This window comes from Nematostella vectensis, chromosome 3 (genome assembly GCF_932526225.1).
Source record: "Nematostella vectensis chromosome 3, jaNemVect1.1, whole genome shotgun sequence".
Lineage (NCBI taxonomy): Eukaryota > Metazoa > Cnidaria > Anthozoa > Actiniaria > Edwardsiidae > Nematostella > Nematostella vectensis.
Window position 1 is genome coordinate 3,754,788 of NC_064036.1, and position 25,505 is coordinate 3,780,292.

The 25,505-nt window shown below is 41.8% G+C and overlaps 3 protein-coding genes across 3 annotated transcripts; 1 reads left to right on the forward strand and 2 right to left on the reverse strand.

The window, feature by feature from the left end:
• The first annotated feature begins 930 nt into the window (after positions 1 to 930).
• On the forward strand, positions 931 to 18,862 carry LOC5510090 (Hermansky-Pudlak syndrome 3 protein). Its single transcript, XM_032379131.2, has 20 exons — positions 931 to 1,774; positions 2,960 to 3,381; positions 3,810 to 4,456; positions 8,373 to 8,597; positions 8,937 to 9,121; positions 9,600 to 9,771; positions 11,386 to 11,482; positions 11,753 to 11,807; positions 12,029 to 12,122; positions 12,199 to 12,276; positions 12,431 to 12,529; positions 13,049 to 13,112; positions 13,231 to 13,265; positions 14,620 to 14,712; positions 15,005 to 15,068; positions 15,150 to 15,373; positions 15,849 to 15,980; positions 16,104 to 16,184; positions 18,193 to 18,298; positions 18,576 to 18,862. The coding sequence occupies exons 1-20, from the start codon at positions 1,053 to 1,055 to the stop codon at positions 18,758 to 18,760; spliced, it is 3,780 nt and encodes a 1,259-aa protein (XP_032235022.2). The 5' UTR covers positions 931 to 1,052; the 3' UTR covers positions 18,761 to 18,862.
• A 491-nt stretch (positions 18,863 to 19,353) lies between these two features.
• LOC5510065 lies at positions 19,354 to 20,606 on the reverse strand. The gene has a single exon (XM_001630516.3). It carries the CDS (start codon positions 20,602 to 20,604, stop codon positions 19,912 to 19,914), a length of 693 nt encoding a protein of 230 aa, XP_001630566.2. The 5' UTR covers positions 20,605 to 20,606; the 3' UTR covers positions 19,354 to 19,911.
• Positions 20,607 to 20,635: 29 nt separating this feature from the next.
• On the reverse strand, positions 20,636 to 25,198 carry LOC5510066. The gene is made up of 6 exons (XM_032379132.2): positions 24,471 to 25,198; positions 23,731 to 23,823; positions 23,405 to 23,468; positions 22,540 to 22,846; positions 22,114 to 22,354; positions 20,636 to 21,605 (listed from the first exon to the last, which is right to left on the reverse strand). Exons 1-6 carry the CDS (start codon positions 24,555 to 24,557, stop codon positions 21,279 to 21,281), a joined length of 1,119 nt encoding a protein of 372 aa, XP_032235023.2. The 5' UTR covers positions 24,558 to 25,198; the 3' UTR covers positions 20,636 to 21,278.
• Positions 25,199 to 25,505: the final 307 nt, after the last annotated feature.

The following is a 25,505-nucleotide window of genomic DNA, read 5'->3' on the forward strand; positions in this document are numbered from 1 at the left end:
GGCTCGGATGACTACGTTAAATGGCGGTCCCGTCTCGCAAAAACCTAGCTAACCAACCTGTTATTTTGGGACGTTAAAGAACCACTGAAGAAGGCAGAGTCCATGTCCAGTGTCTGTTCTTGGCCGCATAACCTAAAGGGGCATTAGCATACTAACACTCTCTCATGTAAACTTCGCGGCAGCACAGTGCGCCTTATATATAGCAGTCCGTATAAGACCCCGTGTAAATCCAGAGCAATTCAGCCTATGGCTGCAATTCTGGATAAAAGTCGGCCCAGTTTTCCTTTTTTTTCTCCTGAAAAAGAACAGAATAGAACTATGCAGTTCTCAGATTCCTCTTGCGAGTTATGTTAATTTTATTGCAAGCATTTAGAAAATAGTCACCCAAGGCATTAATCCCTGACTAAAAGACAAGGAAAATTGCAATATAGTTCATGTTTTAAGATATGATATGCCTCGCTAGCCTATTGTCTCGGGGTGTGGCGGAGCTCGCCTGAAAACTGATGGGGAGATGTCGAGAAGTACTTTTTTGATGGTGTTAGGAGCTTTAGCTCGTATAAGAAGTAGGGGGGGGGGGGGGGGGGGGAGAGGGGTTTCTTTCCGCTACCCTGGCCCCAGAGCCTCGAACGTCTCTCAGTTAATGACGCTGACCGCTTCGAGAATCCTTGACGGTGTACACTTCTTATACAGTCGTTTGACAAAAGGTTGTCATCAACCGGCTTTGCGACAACGCGACAAGCCCGCATGTAAGCATGGGTAAAAAGCACTGAAGCGCTTAGCTGCATATATTAGCCACTGCATACTTCAGACTTAGACGGTGTAGCGGTGGCTAATATATGCAGCTAGGCGCTTCAGTGGTTTTTTACCCATGCTTACATGCGGGCTTGTCGCGTTGTCGCCTGTATACGATCGATCCTCGGTACAGTTGGGTTACCTGTGGAAAGACTGGGCTCTAGATATTCAAAATGGCCCTCTTCTCCTTCGCGCTTGGCATCAAAACACGGCTCTAAACAGGAAACAAGGAAGCTTGACATGCTCTAGTCCGCTCGAAAATGGTCAAAGTGCTACTATGCCATTACTTTAGATCTCAAAGAGTGTTCAGCGACTCATTTAATCCTACAAGTCTACACGCCTCACGTCAGTTCATTTTTATCGGAGTAGAAGGTTGTCGCGTGTTCGTCTACTGTCTTGATCAACCAAACTTCCCGGTTTTCTGCCAGTTTTCTACCATATCCACTGCCGTCAAGCTTATCTCTAATGATGCCGGAAACTATGTGGCTTCAATCGAGAGAAGACAGCAAAGGGAAGCCGTTACATATGCAAGGGTGTACTTCAATTGGGAGCGCGCTTCGAAAAACGAAGCTGTTCGTGTTGTTGTAGCGGGATATTCATCGTATCAAAGAAACAACGAGGATTCAAGCCAGCAATTTTTTGCCGTTGAGCTCCCTTCGAGAACCTCAATAACTGCTCTTGCATGTTGCAAAAATACTGGAAATATTATTATCGCCTGTGATGGTAAACTTTCCGTGTATCGACTTTGCTCAACTGCAATTACAAAACCGGAAGTGGAAGCTGCTCGCTTCTCATGTGATCTTGAACACTTGATAGACATTGAGCCGGGTGTCGTAATAAGAGGTGTTGATATTTGCGATCATTTTATCGCATTCAGAAGTAAACTTGAAGCAAGGGCTATCAAATTAGTTTTCCCGGAGCAAGCCCTAAACCTGAACATTGAAGGAGAAAGAGAAAACAATAAAACTCAAGCCAACCAGAGGTAAATAAATGTTTCTTGCCTATGGTATTATCTCGTAGCTACGAAACACCATTGCTACGAAATGGAAAAGCACCACATTTGATTAAATAGACTAAAATCGCCGTGCGTTCTCCAACTTCATTCCGTGGCCTGTGGTTAGCACCTTTGACTCATAAGCAAGTGCTCCAGGTTCAAACCCTGGTCGAGCCTTTTTTTTTATTTTATTTGAAACTCCAGTTCTAACTTATTTATTGTTCTTTTTTTCCCAAGAGATTAATATAAACTTTCGACATTTTGTGGAAGAAAATGCAATTTTTATATGTTTCTAGAGAATAAAAATAGATGGCGAAAAAACAAGATGGTGACCCTTTCGGCACGAGAAAAACAAGTTTTTTTTAACAGTTTACAACAATTGTGATTTTTTGTTTCACTCAAACCGTTGATATTACCATTCCTAACAACTTTGCGCATGGGATTCTTTTATTTTTGAAGAAATGAAAAAGTTATTACCAAATATGTGGTTTTCGAAGAACATAAAAATTAGCCATTTCTCACGGTATCAAAATTTCGGGAGTGCGTATGCGTAAAGCTTAAGAAAATAGTGATGTTAAAATATTTCTGCAAAAGATATGATGTTAGATTTAAACAATAGCTTCTCCGACACCTTTTTCTGTTCTACTGGTAACCATGGGAGGGGTCAGATGACGTCATCACTTGTGTCATATTTTCCTAGCAACGAACTCAAAAGATAGGACCATAGGCCCTTAAAGGGGGTTTCTAGTAAGGAAGGGGGGGAGGGGTCGGTGAGGCTACCTGGCTATGTCATCTAAGATCTGAGTCAGAGTTCCGAAATTAAGCCAAAATTCATAAATCTTTATGTAAAAATTGTATGAAACATTGGAAATTTGAAGCTATTCCCCTAGGCTTTTCACCTAGGCTAGGCTTTTCACTCTATGTATTTTGCTATTGATTGTGCTAGTGCCCTGGTTGCAACAGCTTCTACGTGGAACCCTTTTGGAAACATTTCTGGTTACTTAAACAAAATGTGTAATCAGTATTTATTTTCCAAATTTCTTCATACAGTGCTCAAGTGTAAATCCCATTAGTAAGAAAACTGTTTTTGACAATTAAATAAAATGTATTTTATGTTATGTTATATTTTGTTGCATCTACATGATATATGTTGTATTGTTTATGATATTTTAGGGATGAGGAAGAACACAAAGACAGCATTCAAAACCCTCCAAACAAGCAGCAAGCTGTCACAGATGATGAGTGTGTCTATTGGGAATTTGACAAGACAGCCTCCTCTCCACATCACACCAATCAGTCGTCCCCCCTCATGTTTGATGAGGTCTTATTTAGAACAGTTAGAACAGAATCTTGTTATGTTGACACATATTCTGAGTCTAAAGAGATTCTTGGCCCGATGACCGAAGTCAGAGGGCATCCTCTTAAAGTTGGGTTTGCAGGACGGTTTGGCATTGGTATAAATGTTGGCTGCAATGATGTCAATGTCTGTGGTGTCACAATGCTGTATCGCCGATTTCGCAAGGAGCAGTTGTGCAACAGTGACAGTGGGATTGGGGCTCTTCACTCTCTGCAACTGTTGCCAACATATACTAAGGGTGAGTCCAAATTATGGTAATTTAAATCTTTGTCTTGTAATTAGACCCTAGCTCTACTAAAATATCATCCCCTTTTCATGCTAAATCACTTGTGTTTAAGCAAAGCCTTTGAAACTTGGGGGCAGAGCTGAGAACATACAGTAGGTTTGTTGATACTAGTACTTGCTCTAGACCAGAAGTATTTCCAATGCAGCTTGAAGCAGGTGCTGTATATGCAAAAAATAACACTCCACATAAAAGAATGATTTAGATATTATATCTGTCAAGTCTCTTTGTGGATAAGCTTTTTTATAGTCCTCTCTCAAGGGGGTCTGATTATGGACATGATGCAAATTTTGGAGATTTACTTGAAGGGATATTGTAACAGGGATTTGAGGAGCAGACGCCATTAAACACAATTATCTGAAAATCTATCATATCATTTTCAGGTCTTCCGCTGAATGATGAAACTGTAAGCTCACCTCTAGTGTCCTTTGACCCTCAGCAACCACTACTTGGTGGTATGTGTGTAATGGTATCAGGTCCAAAGGAGGGTTATGTGTATGACATATACAACAAGGCCATGCTTCTATCTCAATACAAGTATACATCAGACACTATCAAAGTCTCTGTCTGTCACACTCTACTCCATGCTATCACCAAGCAAGGTTTAGAGACCTACACTGTTAGGATGTACGCTGCGGCATCACAGGGCTTAAGAACTGACAGAGTGCTACAGCATAACCTTAGTAGCATGCAGAATGAGAAAAAAGAATCGAAAATAGCAAGTGCAGATGAAGGCAGTGATCCTGGCAGCACTAGCGAGGCTAGTGCAGAACTAAATCAAGTTCTTGAGACATCTTGCACTAGTAGTGTTACATCAAGTATGGATGGCTCCTTGTCATCTTTCTCTAAAGAATTTTCACTGCGGGAGTCACACCAAGGATTTGGACCTCTTGGGTCTGAGTACAACCAGAATACAGAAGCTGACTATACTCTAATGCAACTGATAAGGAGCGCACCATTTTCAACCAGGCAAGAGAGACAAATTTTAAACCAGCAGTTGCCAATCCATGAGTTGCAGTGTTTGCTACAGGTAAAGTGCATCATTCAGTGCCTTGCATCCTAAGAAATATTCAGTGGTATAATGCAGCCTTGAATGAGATTATCACCTTATTTACATAGGGTACATATGTATGGGCCGTTCAAATGATGTTAGTACAGCAACACAAAAAACATTGATTTGTACCACCCGTGAAGCAGGGGCGGTAGAGTGGTCCCATTAGTGGGGGTGGGGGGGAGGGGGGGACGAAAGTTGGGGGGAGGGGTGGATAGTGGTTTCAGGGGGAGGTGGTTCCAAATCCTATTTATAAGAATGTAGTGGAAGAAAATGGTGCGGCATCGTTCAAATTTGTGGAACATTTTTTAAATTTGGCACAGTGATAGAGAATCTCGCACTGAGCAATTCTGGATGTGGACCCACCAAAAAATTATACTTACAGTTTTATAGAGGTGGAATTAGTTTCCCTAAAAACCTGAATAAAACCAATACTTTTCATGTTACGGTCACAAAACTTAAGCCAGTGATGGATATTAACATAAACTACAGTTTAACGAAAAAAAATAAACCACGCCCCCTTGATACTTACAGTTTTAGGGGTGGAATATTTTTTACCTTTAATCAGCATTAAAACCAATACTATTTATTGTACAACTTTCAAACTCCACATAATTGTAGTACTCTTTACAAAACTTCATTCGAGATATGGACCCACACCAAGATGTGAGTACTTACAGTTATACTAGAGATGATACGAAAGAGGCATATTGCTTAGAGTGCCTTTCAATACAAACTGAGAGCTAAGAATCCATATACTAACTTATAATGGTGTATTGCAAGATGTTCCCAACCGTATAGCTACGCCCCTATTGTACTTACAATTATACTAGAGATGGCACGAAGGAGGTAATCGCATATATAGTTTGCCTTTCAATACGAGCTATGAGCTACAAATGCTTACTTATATTGGTATATTACCGGATATAATCAATTGCATTACTACGCCCCTGTGGTATTTACAGTTATACTAGAGATGACGGGAATGGAGGTATTACAAAGTCGCTTTTACAAAGTGCCTTCCAATACACATTTCAAGCTAAAAATCAATATACTTGCCGATATTGGTATATTGCAGGATATAGTTAAATGTATAACCATGCCCCCATAGTACTTACAGGGGTTTATAGAAAGAACGTCCTTTCATTCGAACTGCACGTGACATATATTTGGTCTATCAAAATTCAAAAATCGTGTAGGGCATTGCCCATATGACATTAACAGTTCTAGATGAGATGAAACAAATTGAACCATTTTTTTTAAAAAAAGCTGGGAAGCTGACATTAATAGAGACTGTTGAATTTAAGATAATAATTAAGTTCACCGCAACACCAATAATAAACAAAGAATAGGCAATATACTGAAAAATACTTTACTGGGGTGGGGTCCCATAAGCATGTCGGATGTTCAACCCACATGCTCAACATCCCCTTCTCCACCGGAGATGCACTGTTGATATAAAAAAAACGTTTCAGTGAGCCATTTAGCTTTTAGTTTCAAGAACCCAATTCAATTCTTACATTTCTCTGTTTCATTGCCACTCACAGTCACCACCGCACCTGCACAGAGCAGTGCATTTAAGCCCCGTCTTGATGCACCTGCATCTCCTTTTGCAGCCTTTCTCGGGCTGGCCGCACCATGAGAGACGGTGTCCGGCAATAGCCAGCCTGGTATGCGGCTCTCTTGCAGTGCTGTAGAAGGGTGGTGAATGTAGGCGGGTTTTCCTCCCGCGGGATAAACGGGATCTCCTCGCAACCATCTCCTTCCGGGCGTCGTTCACCGAGGAGAGCTGGCTCATCTTGGAGTAGAGGAGGACAACAAAGCGTTCAAGAGTGCCGATGCTTGCCAGAACTGTTTCTTGTTCGGAAGGTCCGATAAGGCACTCAAAGCGGATGAGACCTCTGGGAACGCCTCCCAGACATTCCACGCACTCGTTTTACCTTTTCCACGAAAGAACATGAATAGAAGTTTGAGTGTAGACATTATCAGAGGCAGCTCTGAATTAATTGATCATGGAACAAGTCAAACAAAAAAATATATATATATTTGATGATGGACGTTCCTACTCAATATTTTTGAAACAAATACGTCCTAGGCCCTAGAGCTTCATAATAGCTAGTACTTTGCGAAAATACTAAAAAGTGATATTAATGGGTTTGATATTGCATAACGTACGAAAAAAAGACGTTTTTGATTTCGAAAAACTAGCACATACAGTATTCGTGCTTGGTATTTCAACTTTTTACAATGAAGTTGTGCCTTTTTTCTGCATTTGATTTGTACTGGGTTTTGTACTGGTGGTTCTTCCTACCGTTATGACTGGCAGGTTGATAGTGCTCCATTTTGAATATGCAGTGCTCTGATTACTCTCTCGACACCTCCCTCGCCATTTCTTCAACGTCGCAATTATTCACCACACTTGGACCCGGAGAAGTCCAATTCACAGCTGATGATAACAATTATCTCATTTCCGATAGCACTGTAAGTACACTTGTCACCTCGTGGTATTATATACGCAACAAGATCACTCCTGTCGACAACAATTCTGTGCTTTTATTGATCATTATTAGCGTGCTGTATGTATGGCATATATTACGCTTAGGCTGTCTCTAGTATAATTGCAAGTTCTATATGGGCGTGGTTTTATGCTCGACTATATCCTGCAATATACCAATATAATTAAATATGTGGAGTAGTAGCTCGCAGTTTGTATTAAAAGGCACTCTATATAAGCGATATACCTCCTTCGTGCAATCTCTAGTATAACTGTAAGTACAATAGGGGCGTGGTTATACGGTTGGGGATATCTTGCAATATACCATTATGAGTTAGTGTATGGAATCTTAGCTCTCAGTTTGTATTGAAAAGGCACTCTCTCATCTCTAGTATAACTGTAAGTACTCACATCTGGTCGTGGTTACATATCTCCAATGAAGTTTTGTAAAGAGTATAACAATTATGTGGAGTTTGAAAGCTGTACAATAAATGGTATTGGGTTTAATGCTGATTAAAGGAAATAATTTATTCCACTCCTAAAACTGTAAGTATCAAGGGGGCGTGGTTTACTGTAGTTTATGTTAATATCCAATATAGTTTTGTGACCGTAACATGAGAAGTATTGGTTTTATTCAGGTTTTAAGGGAAATTAATTCCACCTCTATAAAACTGTAAGTATACATTTTTGGGGGTGTGTCCATATCCAGAATTGCTCAGCGTGAGTTTCTCTATCACTGTGCCAAATTTCATAAATGTTCCATAAATTTGAACGATCCGCCACTTTTTATGCACCATTTTCTTGCACTAATGCGGGAATTTTAAAATGCTCAACAAATTCGTTGTCTGTTGCATATATACCGCTTGAAACCCGTTGGTTTAAAAACACGTTCATATATATCTAAAGAAACATCCGCTCAATAAAGTGGGGGGGCCCCTGCCCCTGCCCCTGCCCTTCCGCCGCCCCTGTGAAGTAAGCGCCCTGTGTTATACTAAATCCAAAAATATAAACGCTTGCATAAACCAATAAAGTGTACTGTGTGCTCTTAGAAACATCCCTTCCTTGAAATGGATTACCCACCTTTTGACCTTGTGGATGCCTTTTATCTATCTAAAATAAATATACTGCATTAATTCTAATTATTCAAAATTGCTTATTCCTACTCTGGAGACAAACTCTTCTCTGTTTTCAATTAGCTTCATTAGACATGACAGGAAAATGTTTCACATTAAATAAGGCAGTGTGTTAAGTTCATTAAGTACTTCGCGAGTAACAGGAATGAAAAGGGAAAGTCAGTCCGGAATACAAGGAACTGACAGTTATAAGAAATCGTGGCTTCCTAGTATAAATTTGAAATGCAAGGTTTTTATATTGTGTTGTTTTGAATCTTTGACATTCCAGATTTGCCCATCACCTACCCTGGACATCTGTCTGATTGGAATGCACCCATTTGTTGATCTGGCATATTTGTTGTGCTCTGGAGAAGATGTGGTGCTATTCACACGTGCGACACATGATCTTCCCAGTACAAGACATGGTCATCCTAACCCAAATGAGCGCCCGATTCCTGAGTGGGCCATCTACGTGCTTCATAGTATGGATCCTTTGCAGCTGTACAAAGCAATGGTAGGTTGTGAGATGTGGTTTTTGTGTTTCAAGATCTTTGTTAGTATTATTATGGCTGCTGTTGCATCTGTGGTACACACAAAAAGGGCACATGATAAGGCTTAAAATCTCAGCTACTGTCTGAATGTCCCCACTATATTGGCGGCAGTTACTTATTTAGGTAGATGTACAGTAGATATCTCACTGTTATGGAGACAAACAACAATCACAAAAGCTAATCAAGAATGATGTAAAGGCTGCCAAAACGAGTAACACTTATTGTATTAACAAAGAACTGGACATCCTAAGTTTCTCACTCTTGCAGAGGTTGCATCTATATGCTGTTTTGGCGTTTCACAGATGCCGCTTGCTAACAGATGTCAGAGGCAAAATCCACAGGCTTATTACCATCTTGTGTGTGAGCAGCAACTGTTGTTGAGGTCATCCTCTCTGCTAGAGCCTGCTGGTGTCGATGAAGGCAAGAGGAAGAAAATCAGGAAGCTACTCACGGAGTCTGCACTTAACCTTGCCTCCATATGTTCAAAGTAAGGGCTGTTGAATTTAATACTAAATTTTCTTGACATTTGGTACAATATTATTACAAATAATAGACATCTCTTTAAGTTGCACTACACTTTACTGAATCGAAGGGACACTTAGCAGGAAAAATCAGTGCTTATTAACAATAAATACACAGTGTACCTGATTTGGAACCTAGCTCTTTTGTGCCATTCGTACCAGCACAACTGGTTGAAATTATATACATCTATAAAACATTATACATTGTATGAAAAAATTCACAAGCCATCTATATATTCGGCTCTTTTTACTTTGTCAAGGTTTTTTGAACATCGGAACAAAGTCTTGCAGGGGCATGTCTAGGAATTTCCAGTGGTACAACAATCACCACAAAATATTGTATGATGTATGTTGTGATATCTATGGAGGGTATAGCCACAACCTTAAATCTCTGCTTAGACAGAGCAGATAAGTTGCTCTTTTTGACAAGTATTTCATTGTAAGAGTGCATCACGGAGAGGCAAACCTTGCTGCTGACTACTATGAGATGACAGGTTTACCCTTATGGGAGGTGGTGAACAGGGCGTGGAATGTTGGCCCTCCATATGGCCCAGGGATGGCCGAGTACTTGGACAGAAAGCTGTTTGGCCCGGACGAGCCAGTAACAGTATCAGAGGTACATACATTGACCCTATGAACCCATGGTCGATTCAGATAACAAAATTCTCAAATACATATACATATTGTGCAATTTGCCTACTCAATTATTCATGTTGTTAGACTTCCATGAAAATGGCCACCATAAGTTGTATGTATATTTTCGTGAGCAAGTTTCATGTGTGCTGTTAGACCATCGTCGCTTTTAATACCTTCGTAGATGGCTTCCCAAATTCCCTGACCTCTTGTGACCGTCCTCTTGTGTGTTGTAAAGCCATCGTCGTTCCTATTCCTCTGTTAATGCCATCCCAAATTCTCTAGGTTAAGCCGTGTCTTGTGTGTTGTAAAGACATCTTCCCTTTTATACCTCCGTTGATGGCATCCCAAATTTCCTATGTAAAGTCTTGGTAAAGGTAAATTTGACACCACTGCTTGTTTTTGTGATTTTTTGCAAAACCTGCATCAATAGTTCTTAAACTTTATTTTTGCAAAATTATCGCTAATCTTAGCTGCATCACTGAAATCTCACACAAAAAACTACACAATCCTTAATCTACGTATTCCAGGTATTAATTCGGTGCTAGTTACGTAGGGGATCGTGATGTAATAAAGGAAAAAGAGCGAAATTTTTGTATTGAATGTGTGACGGCAGTGTTTTCTTGTTAAACAACACAACGGTCTCGAAGCGGCTTGAAAGACATCGCTAATGTTAGCCGCATCACTGAAATCGCACAAAAATAACTACACAATCCTTAATCTACTTATTACATGGATTGATTCGGTGCTAGTTACGTATTCGTGGTGTATTAAAGGAATAAGAGCGAAATTTTCGTGTTGAATTAGTGTCGGCAGTGTTTCCTTGTTAAACAACCAACGGTTACGTAGGGGTTCGTAAGGGTTCGTTTTAATGCAATGTTTTATGTCGAATTGGTGTTCCGAATAACTGTGCATATGAAGTTAAAAAGACTCTCTTTTTCACAGTTAGACGTTTTAATATGAAACACTTATGTTATGAGGCTATATTTTTGTGAAAACTATGTGTGGACGAATTGACTCTATTTTTGTGGACGAGTTGACTCTATTTTTGTGGACGAGTTGACTCTACTTGTGGACGAGTTGACTCAATTTGTGGACGAAATGGTTGTGGACGACACGGTTTGTGGACGAAGTGACTGTAAATCCTGTCAGAGTTCCAACTTTGATTCGTGATATTTTGTTTACAGTGTCAAATAACAAAAAGTCCTCACACACTTTGGTAGATCATCGATCTGTCATTGAGATGCAATTACGTGCAAGTGCATGCGAAATAACGCGAAGGTGCATTACGCTCTAGAGTAAACTCCGTTCTTTTGAGTTTGAGGCTTCAAAACTTAAACACGGAATTAGCTATTGCAAAAAAACTTGCAGGGGATAATTCAATCTTTTATCTTTTATTTGATTTATAGTTTGTAGTGAAAATTGCTGCGCGACAATATTTTTTTTTTCGTGCGTCGTTTACCTTTACCGAGACGATCGTATCTTATAAAACTGGTATGGCATCTCAAATTCCCTTGGTTGAGCTGTTTCTTGTGTGCTCTAAAAGCATCGTCTCTACTTTCTCTGTTGATGGCATCCCAAATTCCCTTTGTTTTAGAGCACTTCCAAAAGAATATTTCGTATTTACTCACGGGTGAAGCCAAGCCGTGTTTCTGAGATTGTGCTGACCTCATCCTTAAACGGATTCTCCCCAGGTGGGCACTCATATTATTTTTAATGTTTATTTAATTAATGGAAGTCTATATGAACTCTTTGAAAGGAGGTTCCAAAGAGTGGTATTATAGAAAAGGCGATGTCGGTTACGTTACGTTACGTTTCGTTACGTTAAAAGAAAGTGTTACGAAAAGCTTCTAAGAAAAGATGACAAGTACCTTCGTTTGATTTGTACCATTTGAAGCCACAGCCACTATGTGATAATATCCGCAACCTAACCTTTACTATATTTGTATTCCCTCAATTCACAGAGACCGCCATTCACGCTCTAGAGGATTTAAAGAAAGTTGAGGATTCCTCATACAAGTAAGTCATTCAAGGTTTACAGTCTTCATATATGAGCCACATGCACAGTACCACTACTTTTCATTGATTTGGCCCTACCTCCGTAGACTATCCTTCTATTGTGCCGGGAACCACACCTTCTCCCCTGGGACAACTAATTTCACCATACCTTGTTACCACTACAGTAGTTCCTTTCTTGGGAAATGGAACGATAAACAATTCTTGTCTGCGATTCCTTACAGGTTTACGCCCATTGACAAGCTAGTCCTTTCTATCCTCTATCTTCATCAGTGTGAGCCGTACCAAGCGAGATCTGAGCTCGTCTCCATCAAAGAAGTATATGATGTCTTTTATAGTGCTCTCAGTGTTTCTATGGTCTTTATTGAATATCTATATATCATTTTATTTTCAGGAGGAGCTGGTCCAGACGCTTTCTGTGAACTACTTCCTTCTTCACGAAGATCTAAAACACCTCACCCCATTGGCACAAGTACGTCCCAGACGGCTCAGCCCATATTTAACATATCTGTGTGTGTGTGTGTTTTTTTACCCAGACATATTTGGAAGAGATATAAAACCTTTGGTACGCACGCATCACCATTTTACCGTGAATGGTGTGGGATAATAAATTCTTTTCGTTTTAGCTGTTGCGGAAGCACACTCCTGTTGTGTTCTTGGAAATTATGCTTTTACTGCACAATAGCAAGAAGTTACCACAGGAAACAATACTCAGCTTACTAGGGGTAAGGTTAACGGCCCACGAAGTCCAAATGTCCCACACGGTTCTAGGGCCCACCGGGAAAAAATTGGGTTAGGACCCTAGTAGCAATGTGCCGCCATTCATGAATGGTAGAACGGTGTGAAAGCACAAGCGTTACAACGAGGACACAGAAAGCGGGCCATGCTGAAAAACTTTGACCAATCAGATTCGGCTTGAACACCGTAAACATTTTAGATTGTCCGGCGTTTCTCATTGGCTGAACCTTTTTTTTTTTCAAAATGACCCGCTTTCTGTGTCCTAACTGTAAAGATAAAAAATGTTGGCGCGTGTTTTTTATCCAGATTTAACATAGATTTGTAAATCTCACATACATTTATTTACATTTAGAATTATTTTAAATTCGACAACGATTCTTTGTTTGACTATGCAATTTCATAAAAATTCTACAATTCTGTGCAACCGGTCCCCTCGCTTTGAGGGGTATAGATGGGGATGGTCTGTAGTATCCACCATCTTGCAACCGTCTGAAATGATTTTACAGGTTAACAAGCCTGATGCGTACCGAAACAGCCAAGTGTTGAAATTCCTAGAATCAATACTAAACGGTAACTTTCAAACAGTTTTATTTCCATACCACGTTTATTTTATTTTCCTAGCTAGGTTGTATATTTACTGAATTATAGATTCGCTTTTTAGCTGTTCCTTATCATACTTCTCCTTTAGATAAGAAACAACAGGAGTCTTTCCAGACCATTGCGGTATGTACGTAGAGTATAGATCTTCCATATTAGTAATTAGATCTTCCTACAACTTCTAACCTGAGTATCAGGCCCTCCCTTTGTTTCTATCGCGCCGGCGAGAAACAAGACCCTTGTCTGATACAAGTACTGTTCAAATCGCATGTTCTCATACCGGATTCCGGCATGGCTCCTGATTGGTCAAAAGAACAAAGGGCACTCGAATGGGACGCGCTGATTGGTTCAGCTATATATAGTACCCTAACCCGTCGACTGCTCGTTCTCAGGGTAATGGCGGACTCCAAAAGTGCTTTTGACCTTGCGTTAGCAGAATCAGAGAAATCGTTTTCTATAACATTTAAAATAAATATATTTTCCTTTCCTCATCTTCTTCGGAAAAATTCCGCCTTATACTCAGGTTAGATGTTCAAATGTCTTGCCCAGGCCGGCTATTGCGTGAATTTATTTCTCATTGGTATCGTTTTTCGAAGCGAAGATCTACTAGTTATATCAAAGGCGCTGCTTAATACTACGGACATCATTAGAAGTAGCTATCAGATTTTTAGACAGACCAGGCGCCGAATATTCGAGAAATTACTCTGTGAGAGCACGAAGAATGCTTATTGTTTGCGGCACTTCCCGCGAGTTGTTGATTGAGTGAGCTTATCAAATAATGGCATTTGTATTTAAAGAAGCAGTTTGTCTATTTAGACGAAAAATTGGTGATATGAATATCCTGTAGTAATTTAGTGATGTGTGAATCTACGGTCATATACTTAAATCGTAAATCTCCTGAGCCGTGAACTATCTTTGTGTTTCAAATCATTTAGCATAAAGTTACCCTCACCCGGGTTGGTCGTTACTAAAATTTTGTGCATAAACACCAATGTAGCTTTGTTTCACATAAATGCTGTTTATAATTGATTTGGGCATTTGATTGTGCCACCACGCGAGTCATTGGAAAATTGACAGCCGACGTATTTTGACAGTGGCCTGAAAAGGGGCGGCAGGCGTCGCGTCTAGTATTTGTGTCAAGCGTACTTTTATTTTTCCTCTCCAACATTTGAAAAATAAAATCGCCTGATACTCAGGCTATACAACTTCCTACGAAGTCCAGCGATGCTGATGATCTTGATGACGATGTCGATGATAATGATGATGACCATTCTGGTAATTGGGTGATGATGAATGGCTCATCTTGGAACTGAGGAACGCAAGATTTTAGTTTTCTCACATACGTTTAACAAGTCAAAAAAGATACTCCCCGTGTTTCGACCGGGAATCGAACCCGTTCCAGAAGAGGTGAGAGAACCCATACGCTGACGCGCTAACACAGTGAGACACCTGTTATTGTATTGACGATTCTTCATTGCAGGCGCTTCTAGCACGGATCTACTTGTATCGAATCATGGAAAACCAGAAAACGACCAGAAGTGTCTCTGTGGCACACAAGACTCACAGCCACGTGGTAAGTAAAAAATTCACATGTGAAAGGCTGTTGCTCGGAATGACATACCAACATGATATTAAACAGCATTGAAATATAACATTATTATACGTATATTGAACAGCAGAAGAACGACGATATTGTGGGGCTGACTTGATCTAGATTTGCAGGCTCAGGCTTAATCACATTGAATTGTATTGGGTTCCGTAACCGAATTGCTATTTAGTAGACTAAATACCTTTGTCCCGTTCCCATGATGCAGACTGTGGGCCTAAGCTAATTTCTATCCCCTGTTTTCTCGTTTTCTCTCAAGCCCAAAGGCGACGGTTATTTTGGCCAGCGATTACCTTGGCTCGACAAGATCTCGCCGTTTTCTGGTAAAGTCACTTTTATTATACTGTTTTCCCGACTAATATCAACTGTGTTTACTAACACGTGATCTTCTCCGCCCTATCCAGAAGCTACACCGGCGCCCTCTCCAAATTGCCCAGTCTCCATGAAAACTAGTGGCCAGTCCTCACCCCGATTGACGCGCCATTTAGCTCGGCCCATGTCACCTTCCACAACGAAGATATTTGCGCGATCGAGCGTCCCCTTCACTGGGCATCATGTGTCCCCAGGGGGTGGTACTGATTCTCGGTGCACGTGTTGCTGCTGCACTGAAGATCTCCTCAAGATCCAGGTATATATACCCTCCTTTGCCATGGCGTGATTTTAGCTCATTTAGTCTGTCTTTCCTATGTTCCTATGCTCGTTTTTGGTATGTTTGATTTGTTTTCTCCCTTTTTTCCGTTTATTATTATTATTATTATTATTATTATTATTATTATTATTATTATTGTTATTGTTATTGTTATTGTTATTGTTATTGTTATTGTTATTGTTATTGTTATTGTTATTGTTATTGTTATTGTTATTGTTATTGTTATTGTTATTGTTATTGTTATTGTTATTGTTATTATTATTATTATTATTATTATTATTATTATTATTATTATTAAAAAGCTGTTCCAATAATAAAAGAAAACGGTGCGCGAATTTCGTTGGGCGAAAATTTCCACTGTCCTATGTTGACTATTTTATTCTCTCTTACATTCATCTCTTGTCTTTCGATCTTGTCTCGACTGCGCTTTGATGATTTTCCATCCCGCTTCCAGTCTCTCTTGAGTTCGTCGTTCGCCGACCGTGCACTGTGCGAGACTATGCTAACCGAGATGAACGGCAAAGAGTTCGCGGGAGACCTGTCCATTCGCCTCCTGTGTTACCCTCGCCTTGATCAACACAAGAAGGTGAGGAAAGATATTACAATGCGTTAGGAATTTATGAAATGTTATACAACTTTCGGTCGTGTATTTCTTATCATTATGACAAGTTTCTAGTTTCTGCTAAGACACGGTTTTATTTTTGTGCAGGCCGTCGCGCAAATCTTACAGAAATGCTCGTCCATCTTGTTACAATATTGCCAGGATTTTTTTCAAGTTGATCTAGCAAAGGTAAGTGTTTTTTGAGTATCACAAGCATCCCGCAACTACCATATGGTTATCTACACCATCTTATCAGACACAGCTACCCTCGTGTCACCTCTTGCCATCATATTCCACAACTACCACCCAACCATCTCTTACCCTTCATCGCCCACCAGTACAACCCAGCCATCTCTTACCTTCATCGCCCACCAGTACCACCCAGCCATCTCTTACCTTCATCGCTCACCAGTACCATCCAGCCATCTCTTACCATCGTCCACAACTACCACCCAGCCATCTCTCACCATCGTCCACAACTACCATCCAGCCATCTCTTACCTTCATCGCCCACCAGTACCATCCAGCCATCTCTTACCCTTCATCGCCCACCAGTACAACCCAACCATCTCTTACCTTCATCGCTCACCAGTACCATCCAGCCATCTCTTACCTTCATCGCCCACCAGTACCACCCAGCCATCTCTTACCTTCATCGCTCACCAGTACCATCCAGCCATCTCTTACCTTCATCGCTCACCAGTACCATCCAGCCATCTCTTACCATCGTCCACAATTACCACCCAGCCATCTCTCACCATCGTCCACAACTACCATCCAGCCATCTCTTACCTTCATCGCCCACCAGTACCATCCAGCCATCTCTTACCCTTCATCGCCCACCAGTACCATCCAGCCATCTCTTACCATCGTCCACAACTACCACCCAGCCATCTCTCACCATCGTCCACAACTACCATCCAGTCATCTCTTACCTTCATCGCCCACCAGTACCATCCAGCCATCTCTTACCTTCATCGCCCACCAGTACCATCCAGCCATCTCTTACCTTCATCGCCCACCAGTACCACCCAACCATCTCTTAGCTTCATCGCCCACCAGTACCATCCAGCCATCTCTTAGCTTCATCGCCCACCAGTACCATCCAGCCATCTCTTAGCTTCATCGCCCACCAGTACCATCCAGCCATCTCTTACCTTCATCGCCCACCAGTACCATCCAACCATCTCTTACCTTCATCGCCCACCAGTACCATCCAGCCATCTCTTACCTTCATCGCCCACCAGTACCACCCAACCATCTCTTAGCTTCATCGCCCACCAGTACCATCCAGCCATCTCTTAGCTTCATCGCCCACCAGTACCATCCAGCCATCTCTTACCTTCATCGCCCACCAGTACCATCCAGCCATCTCTTACCTTCATCGCCCACCAGTACCACCCAACCATCTCTTAGCTTCATCGCCCACCAGTACCACCCAACCATTTCTTATGATCATCGACTACAACTACCATCCAGCCATCTCTTACCATCGTCCACAACTACCATCCAGCCATCTCTTACAAGCATCCACAACTACCATCCAGCCATCTCTAACCATCGTCCACAACTACCATCCAGCCATCTCTAACCATCATCCACAACTACCATCCAGCCATCTCTAACCATCGTCCACAACTACCATGCAGCCATCTCTTACCATCGTCCCCAACTACCATGCAGCCATCTCTTACCATCGTCCGCAACTACCATCCAGCCATCTCTTACCATCGTCCACAACTACCATCTAGCCATCTATCACCATTGTCCACAACTACCATCTACAACTACCATCACGCCATCTCTTACCATCGTCCACAACTACCATCCAGCCATCTCTCACCATCTTCCACAACTACCATCAAGCCATCTCCTACAATCATCGTCCAAAACTGCTATCCAGCCATCTCTCACCATCGTCCACCACTACCATCCAGCCATCTCTAACCATCATCCACAACTACCATCCAGCCATCTCTTACCATCGTCCACCACTACCATCCACAACTACCATCCAGCCATCTCTTACAAGCGTCCACAACTACCATCAAGCCATCTCTTACCATCATCGTCCAAAACTGTTATCCAGCCATCTCTTACCATCGTCCACCACTACCATATGTCCCATTTCCCTTTTGGAACTAACAGTCATGGGGTGTTACCCCAATAGTAAAGATGGGCGCGGTTTCTTTTGCAGTGGTCATATCTTCTGACCGTGTTATTGGAGCATTTCCAGAAGCCAGTAGACCCCGAGATCTTATTGGACACAGATGATAGGAGGGTGCTGCTTGGCACATTGAAGGGTTAGAGTTTTAATATGCAAATCCAAGTGCTTCGTTTAAGCGGTTTTCTTAGTCATTATCATTAAATAATGATTATATAACAATAACAATAACAATAACATTAATTATAATTATAAGTAATAATTATAAAAATTATTATCATTGTCATTGTTATTTACCAATGTCATTGTTATTTACCATATTTAATAAAACATAAATTCAAAATAGCTTCCAAAAGACAAACCTGAAAATGTTTGCTTTTTTTTATTCTAACCTGACTTTTTAAATGCCTTCATAGGAACATTATCACGATTGGCTGAACTGACCAGTCCACCGACCCTTCTCGCGCTATTGCCGGACGAAGGAGACCTGGGCTTCTTCTTACCATATTTGGAGCAATGCTATCGACGATGTACCGCTAATAAGTTGAATAGAAGGCTCCATACTGGGAGTGTGTCAATGCAAGCTAAGTCTTTTTCGTAAACAAAGCACTTTACGACACTGTTGAACTGGTCATTGTATGCGAGGATCTTTGAATGATGCGTATTTTAGGGACTCATTTCCCTTGTAGTTGACACACGAAACAGATTATTGTCCGTAGAAAAAAGGAATGTAAAAGAAATCAGAAATTCTACAATATCAATATAATGAAAAATTCTTCAACTATTGAAACATTATGTAAAAAGATCCCCCCCCCCTTACGAAGGGAAGGCTCTATTTTCAGCAGTCAGTAGGGGCACGTACTGCGGGCTCACAGAAAGGGCTGTTAATCGAGGCTTCTCCCGCCGAAGAATGGGTTACCAGACGTGAGGGCACGTACTGCGGGCTCACAGAAAGGGCTGTTAATCGAGGCTTCTCCCGCCGAAGAATGGGTTACCAGACGTGGAGGCACGTACTGCGGGCTCACAGAAAGGGCTGTTAATCGAGGCTTCTCCCGCCGAAGAATGGGTTACCAGATGTTGGGGTTTCGGTGCGCCGGATCTTCCGGAAGTTTCACCCCCTAGCCAAAATACAAACACCCCATCCCCTGAAATATTTTTCTATTATTTACGTGTGGAGAGGGGAGAGTCATACAATTCATAGGTACATTTTATTGAACATTTTTTTCGATCAAAGTTAAATTTTACAAGAACAGATTTACACAAGAATTATAGACAGGCTTTTTCACACTTTTTTGTGTTTACTATAGCTTGATTTGCTATCAAAATTGAAAATTTTTTTATCATTAGTTCCTAAAAAATCAAAACGAATATTCGGATCTGCTAAAGAAAAATCACAAAATGCATAAGGAGTTGCACTTTTTTTTCCATTTTTTATGACGCGACTTCAAGCCAGAAAAAGATCCACATATATTAACAATAACAGAAAAGATGTGCAAGAGAGTCTGCCTCAGCCTCGCAAAACAAAACGAAGCAACAAGTTGTCAGAGGGCGGCATTTTTTTCCCGAAACACTCGAGTATCGCTGCGTGTGAATTTTTGTTGTTGGTGGTGGTGTTGTTTCAAACCAGCAAAATGCTGGGCGGGTAGGGGAGGGGGAAGGTTGGCATTACCCCTTGCCCACAATTCTTGTTGATATAGTAGAAGTAAAAACAATAAAATACGGTAGACTGCGAAGCACAATCATCGACCAAATCTAAAACAGAAGTATCAAGCAAATCCCAATAATAAGCACGAAACAACTAAGAATGATCGTGAGTTCCATTCGCATACGAGCCACTATGGATGACTTGTTGATCATGTCTGGTATAAATTCGCTTTTTTTGTTACGGTGTGGGAATGGTATGGATGGAGCTTCATGGCCGAGGAACGCACACAGGGGTTCCCATCCCTCCTTCACATTAAACACCAGTAACCTATCAGCTGGCACTATCGCCTTGACCTCTTCGATATGTCGAGTGTAGTCTAAAGTGTTCAGAGCTGCGGTCTGGTGTCTGATCAACGTCGCCCATTTGCGACCAGTAGGAGTGAGAACACGCGCGAGTTTAAGCCAGCGCTGGTTATAAACTGACCACCAGATGTCTAGCGACCGTGTTAAGCTTGTAAGCCACTCCTCTGCGTTTTCCCGAACGGTGAGGATGACCTTGAGTTCCGGGAGTGCCACGAGGATGTCCCTTACGAACAAATATGGCGGCAAATCAATTGCCGTGTCCACGCTAGCGTACATAGCGGTGAAATCTGGGTTGGTGCCTTGGAAAGCCTTGATCCACTCATCCATGTGGTACCTCCAGTTCTCTTCAATGTCATACACCGTGTAGCCCAGATACCGCAAGGCCGCGACCAGGGATTTCGTCCCTGTTTTTGAAAGTCCTGCGCAGATAAACCTCATCGTGTGTTCGTTCGTGACGCGTTTTGTTTTAGTGCTGCGTAGAGGCAATTGGATCCCAATAATCCTCCAGGTTATTATTCATCGGTCATTCATCGTGCGTTCATTAAGACCCTCCAGGATATCACCAAGACACTTGAATATCGCCCTATGACATGTTCTCCAATAGGATTCTCGATTCCGGATCTTAGTATGTGGATTCCGGATTCTATGTGGGTTTTTCCCGTTTTTTCTCGTATTCAAAATGACGGACACCTAGACGTGACGTCATAAAAATCGAGATGCCTGAGGACGTGGATGTCGTGGATGTCGTGGATGACGTGGATGTAAGGTGTGTTACATTGGACTGCTTGCGAAGCTTGGTTTATTTCAAATAAGCTGCTAATCCTTTGCAGAGTGAATGTTTTATGAGTTGTAAGTTGAAATGTCTTTTTTGGTAGACAAGATTAACTGTAGTTATTTAAGCAAGCCCAGTCGAAGAGTTGCGAAATATACTCATTCTCAATTGCACGCGCAGTCGAGACCCAAAACTTCGATCTCGATATCGTATCTGGTGAATATCAGTCCCGATTTCCCTGTGTTGGAACCCTGGGAAGACTCCTGCGCGCTGTAACACTGAAATGTCATATATGTACATATCCCCTGGCCACTATCCCTCACTGTCTCTCGCTTGCCCACTAAAGGATCGCTGGTTTTCCTTGTTTTGCTCTCTTCTTAAGTAGTTTCAAGCGTCTTCTCTTCCGAATTCTGGTGTTTATAAAGAGCATCTCGAAGCAGTCGCCGTTGGTCGGGTTCTTGTGCATGCTGGCCACCTCAAAGCTCTGCCGCTGCAGCCATCGGATGGTGCTGTAGTATTTGCGCAAGGCCGAGGGGTCCTTATCCGAGCAGTGCAACTCGATGACAAGCTGACGGGCGTGGCGGCGAAGGGTGCCGTCGGCGAGCATCTGAGGCAGGCAGTTCCACTCGTCCCATTCAATGTCTATTTTGACCACGTCGATCAGCCTCTAAGGAGTTAATGAGATAAATGTGTCACCGTATGGGCTTGCCTCAAAGAGGGCAGCTTTAGAAATCGCAGTGTCGCTTATAAGAGTTTATGTTGGTGTATAATGATAGTGCATGTATAATATCGATTGATTTATTGATGATGATGAAGATGATGGTGACGACGATGATCATGATCATAATTGTTATGATGATGATAATGACGGTTATTATATTTGGTTATGGTGCTAATGATGGTGATGGAAGATGAGGTCGATATTGTTTATCTGATATGGTGGCGTTGCTTATGGTGATACGCTATGATAAGAGTGTGATGTGGTTGTGATGGCGTTGTTGAAGATTCTGTTGTAGCGAACCCTGAGCACCCCCCTATGTACGCGCCTGATTGCGGTGGCAATAGTTACGATGTTGGCGCCTCTGTTCATTATGGTTTTTCTGCTGGATGTTGATTTTCGGCGAGAATTATCATGACATATTACCCCGTAGCTACGATACAGCATAGTTCCTCACCTTTGTGTGGTTGAGCTCTTTGACGATACTTGCGAGTGTCCTTGCCCTCCACATATCTTTATCTTGCCGGTCGTATTCCGAGCCGTTAGTACGCTCTTGGTCTGTAGTGGATAGACCTGTGTCGTAGAAGTAGACTCCATCTGATCGTCTATGTTCCTCCATTCCATTTGTCGGGTCGAAAGAATATACGTGACACCCGTACTCTCCAAGACAGTCGTCGAACGAGAAGTCATCTGAGATTCTACAAAGAGGAAAGCCTTGAGTGCAACCAAGTCCTTGGCGATTTTACCGGGTTTCCTAGCAGCCAAGCTCCTGGTGTTCTGACCGGGATTCCTGTGGAGCTGGGATTGTTTCCTGTGACGTCACAACTCTTGCCACAGGAATCCCGAATAAAACGCCGGTAAGGCTAGTAAGGCTATATGTTACCCAAAGGAGTAGACTGTACAGTGCCACTCTGTAAGCCCCGCGTCCTTGTCGAAGCACACGTCCCATGCGCCATCTGGGCCCCACGTTCTAGACGAGCTCAAACTAAGCTGAGCCTTGGCGCCTCCACACCGTCTCACGTCCTCACAGACCGTGCCCTGGACAGACAGAAAGTGACGTAGTCGGGCCCATTCTTCAGCACTCGTCCCGTTACCCGCGGGTGGCTCTTCGATGTACTCGAAGATACTAGGGTCTATCGGGGTCGCTGTTGATACTGGCGGCGTGGCTCTATGTGTTTGTTCTATGCGGTCTAATACAAGGAGAAGATCGTTAGGATAAAGGTCATTTTTGAAAACTCAGTTTTGGCATTCTTTGACATCTAACGTAATAACTCAAATAAAAGTCGATCAAGAAATTGGCGGTTTTCACGGCGTGTTTTTTTTTTTATTTTGTAGAAAATCTATAGAAGCTCATTTTTCCCTCACAATCCACGTATGCACTTCAAAGCGCATACGTTTCCAGAGTATTTTTCGCCGGTTTTTTTTAGTGGTATCATTGGGCGCGTCTGGGCCGGCGTTATGATGATCCTTCAAATTTTGCAAACTCGCGCAACAACACGCAACATCGTGCCGCCAATTCATCACCTCAATAAGAATCTTCGTATCGCATTTTTGTCAAGCTAATCTGCCTTCGATGCATGCTTTGTTGCATTCCGTTCTAAAGTAGAAAAGCGCCGCGGCAAATACTGTACGTAATATCTACTATTCTCCTCGCCAACCCGCAACATAACAGGTATTCTGTGCGAAAACCTTTCGCTGTCTGTGTTATGACTGAATAGCGTACATGCATCCGCTGTTGCGACACTCACCGCTTGTCGTATCACGTTTGTTTCTTTCTTTAGAGTATTCAGGGTCAGGATTGCACGATAATCTCTTGAAATAAATGTTACAGTTTAGATAAGCCATGCCATTTGCGAGTATAGTGTTGATGCTATTACAAACAACATGATGATCTGATGTGATAAAGGCTCATGTCATTTTATTATTAACATTTTGTAAAGTTCTTTAATTTATATGCAAGGTGTCTTAAAGGGATTCTAGTTCCCTTTTCTCCAATCCCACTGTTGAAGTCCCAGTGAAAACCTAGCTTTACCCTCCGTTTCCTTTAGTATTTTCAGTGGAAACTAAGCTTTACCTGGGAAAGAAGCCAAGTACACACGATTAAGGTCCCTACAATTGCCAACGTCGATTGTCTCGCGGGGAAACGGCAAAAACTTCCAAGAATTCCCTAAAACGATATCAGAAGTGAAAGACTAGTAGAGATAGAGTGTAGGGCCCGGTTTCTTGATAGCATGTTAACGCTTATCCACTGATAAATAAGGTTATGGAGACATTTGATTGGATAACAACCTTATTTATCTCTTGGTTTGCGTTAACTTGCTTTCTAGGAACCCGGCCCAGGCGTTTTAAATGTAAGTTCGAAAAGAGTTCCCTTACTCGAATAAACAAATAATCCAAATCTAATACTTAACTCCGCCTTCTTTCTCCTCCGACCAGTATCAAAAGTTCCCGTACTAAAGTCCGCTCAGTGTCAAGCTATTTCACAACATTGAAACTCGAAATTCCAATACATCGATAGTGTTCCGCATTTTTGTTATATGAAAAGACCAAGGAAATTGTGAAAAATTATTTTATACTTATAACTTATATGCCTTGTTGTTATTATTAGCTGCATCGGCCCTTAAAGTGGTCCAGGCAAAGGGTTCACATCTCTATCCGGGTTCAACTTAAAAAACGTCTGTTACATAAATGATGAACTTCCAGATTTATCATTTTCAAATCGTTATTTGCCTCTCTTTTTGTTTGTTTTCAAGGATAACTATCCTCAACGCACTCAAAGACTCAATAACCCTCTTTGTTTTGAGACAAACTAACCTGCCCGTGTATACGCCTCTCGGACGTAAACTCCATCATCAATCGCGGGAATCTTGGTTTGGTGTGAAATCTGCTCGTTAGAATCATTGAGGAAACGTGGCAACCCAACAAGGGTCAACAGCAAAAAAACGTTTGCGTGTGTGAGAAAGAGTGACCTGTTTATGGTTAGTTTATGAACAGGTTGCGTGTACGAAAAGGCGTTTTACAGGTTCGAAGGACGCTTGTCACCAGGTTCGAAAGACGGTTGGTGATCAATAATCATTGATTAGATTCTGTCTACTCCGTGCGTGGAGTGTACCAAAAAAGAACACCTAGGGTTATAAGAGATTGGCAATAAAAAACATTTGTAAACATTTGATTAACTCTGAAGGAATTCTCCCTCTGCGGCCCTGTGAAAACTCGTTCTAATCTGATCCGTAAGATTTTGATATTATAATATATCCTTGACTAATTAAAATTATGCAATCAAGCATGGCTAATAATTTACTACGTAATCCTAGATTTATGGCGTTCTTGCAGCGTTACTTGTATTTTGTTCCCTCTATAGAATCTTTATTGTACCGTCGTAGAGAGGCACCGTACAAGAGAGAGGTGTGTGTAAATTTGTGAGTGACCTTTGTATATACGGTTTTACAGGTTCGGAAGACCAGTATCTTATCACCATTAACTCAATAACTTCACGGTTGGTGATCAATAGTTATTAATATGGTGCGTTCTGTAAAAAAAAAGAACACCCAGCGTAGTAAAAAAATTATCAGAAAGCAGAGAGAGTAAAAATTATATTAAATATATAGCCATCCCCCATGTAGCACGCCCCTCCCCCCCCCCCCCCCCCCCCACACACACACACACACACCCCGATCGCGTGCTTTATCCAATCTGATAATGGATACAAGTTTAGCTGCCAGTAGCAATCAGAAAAGCGAGCTCAATCAATTTGGGCTTCCTGTGAAACAACCCGCCATCTTGGAAACGAAATCTCCGTCCCCTCTCCCCATCGTCAATTAGTCGTTATGTCGGCTCTCCAGCTTTGAG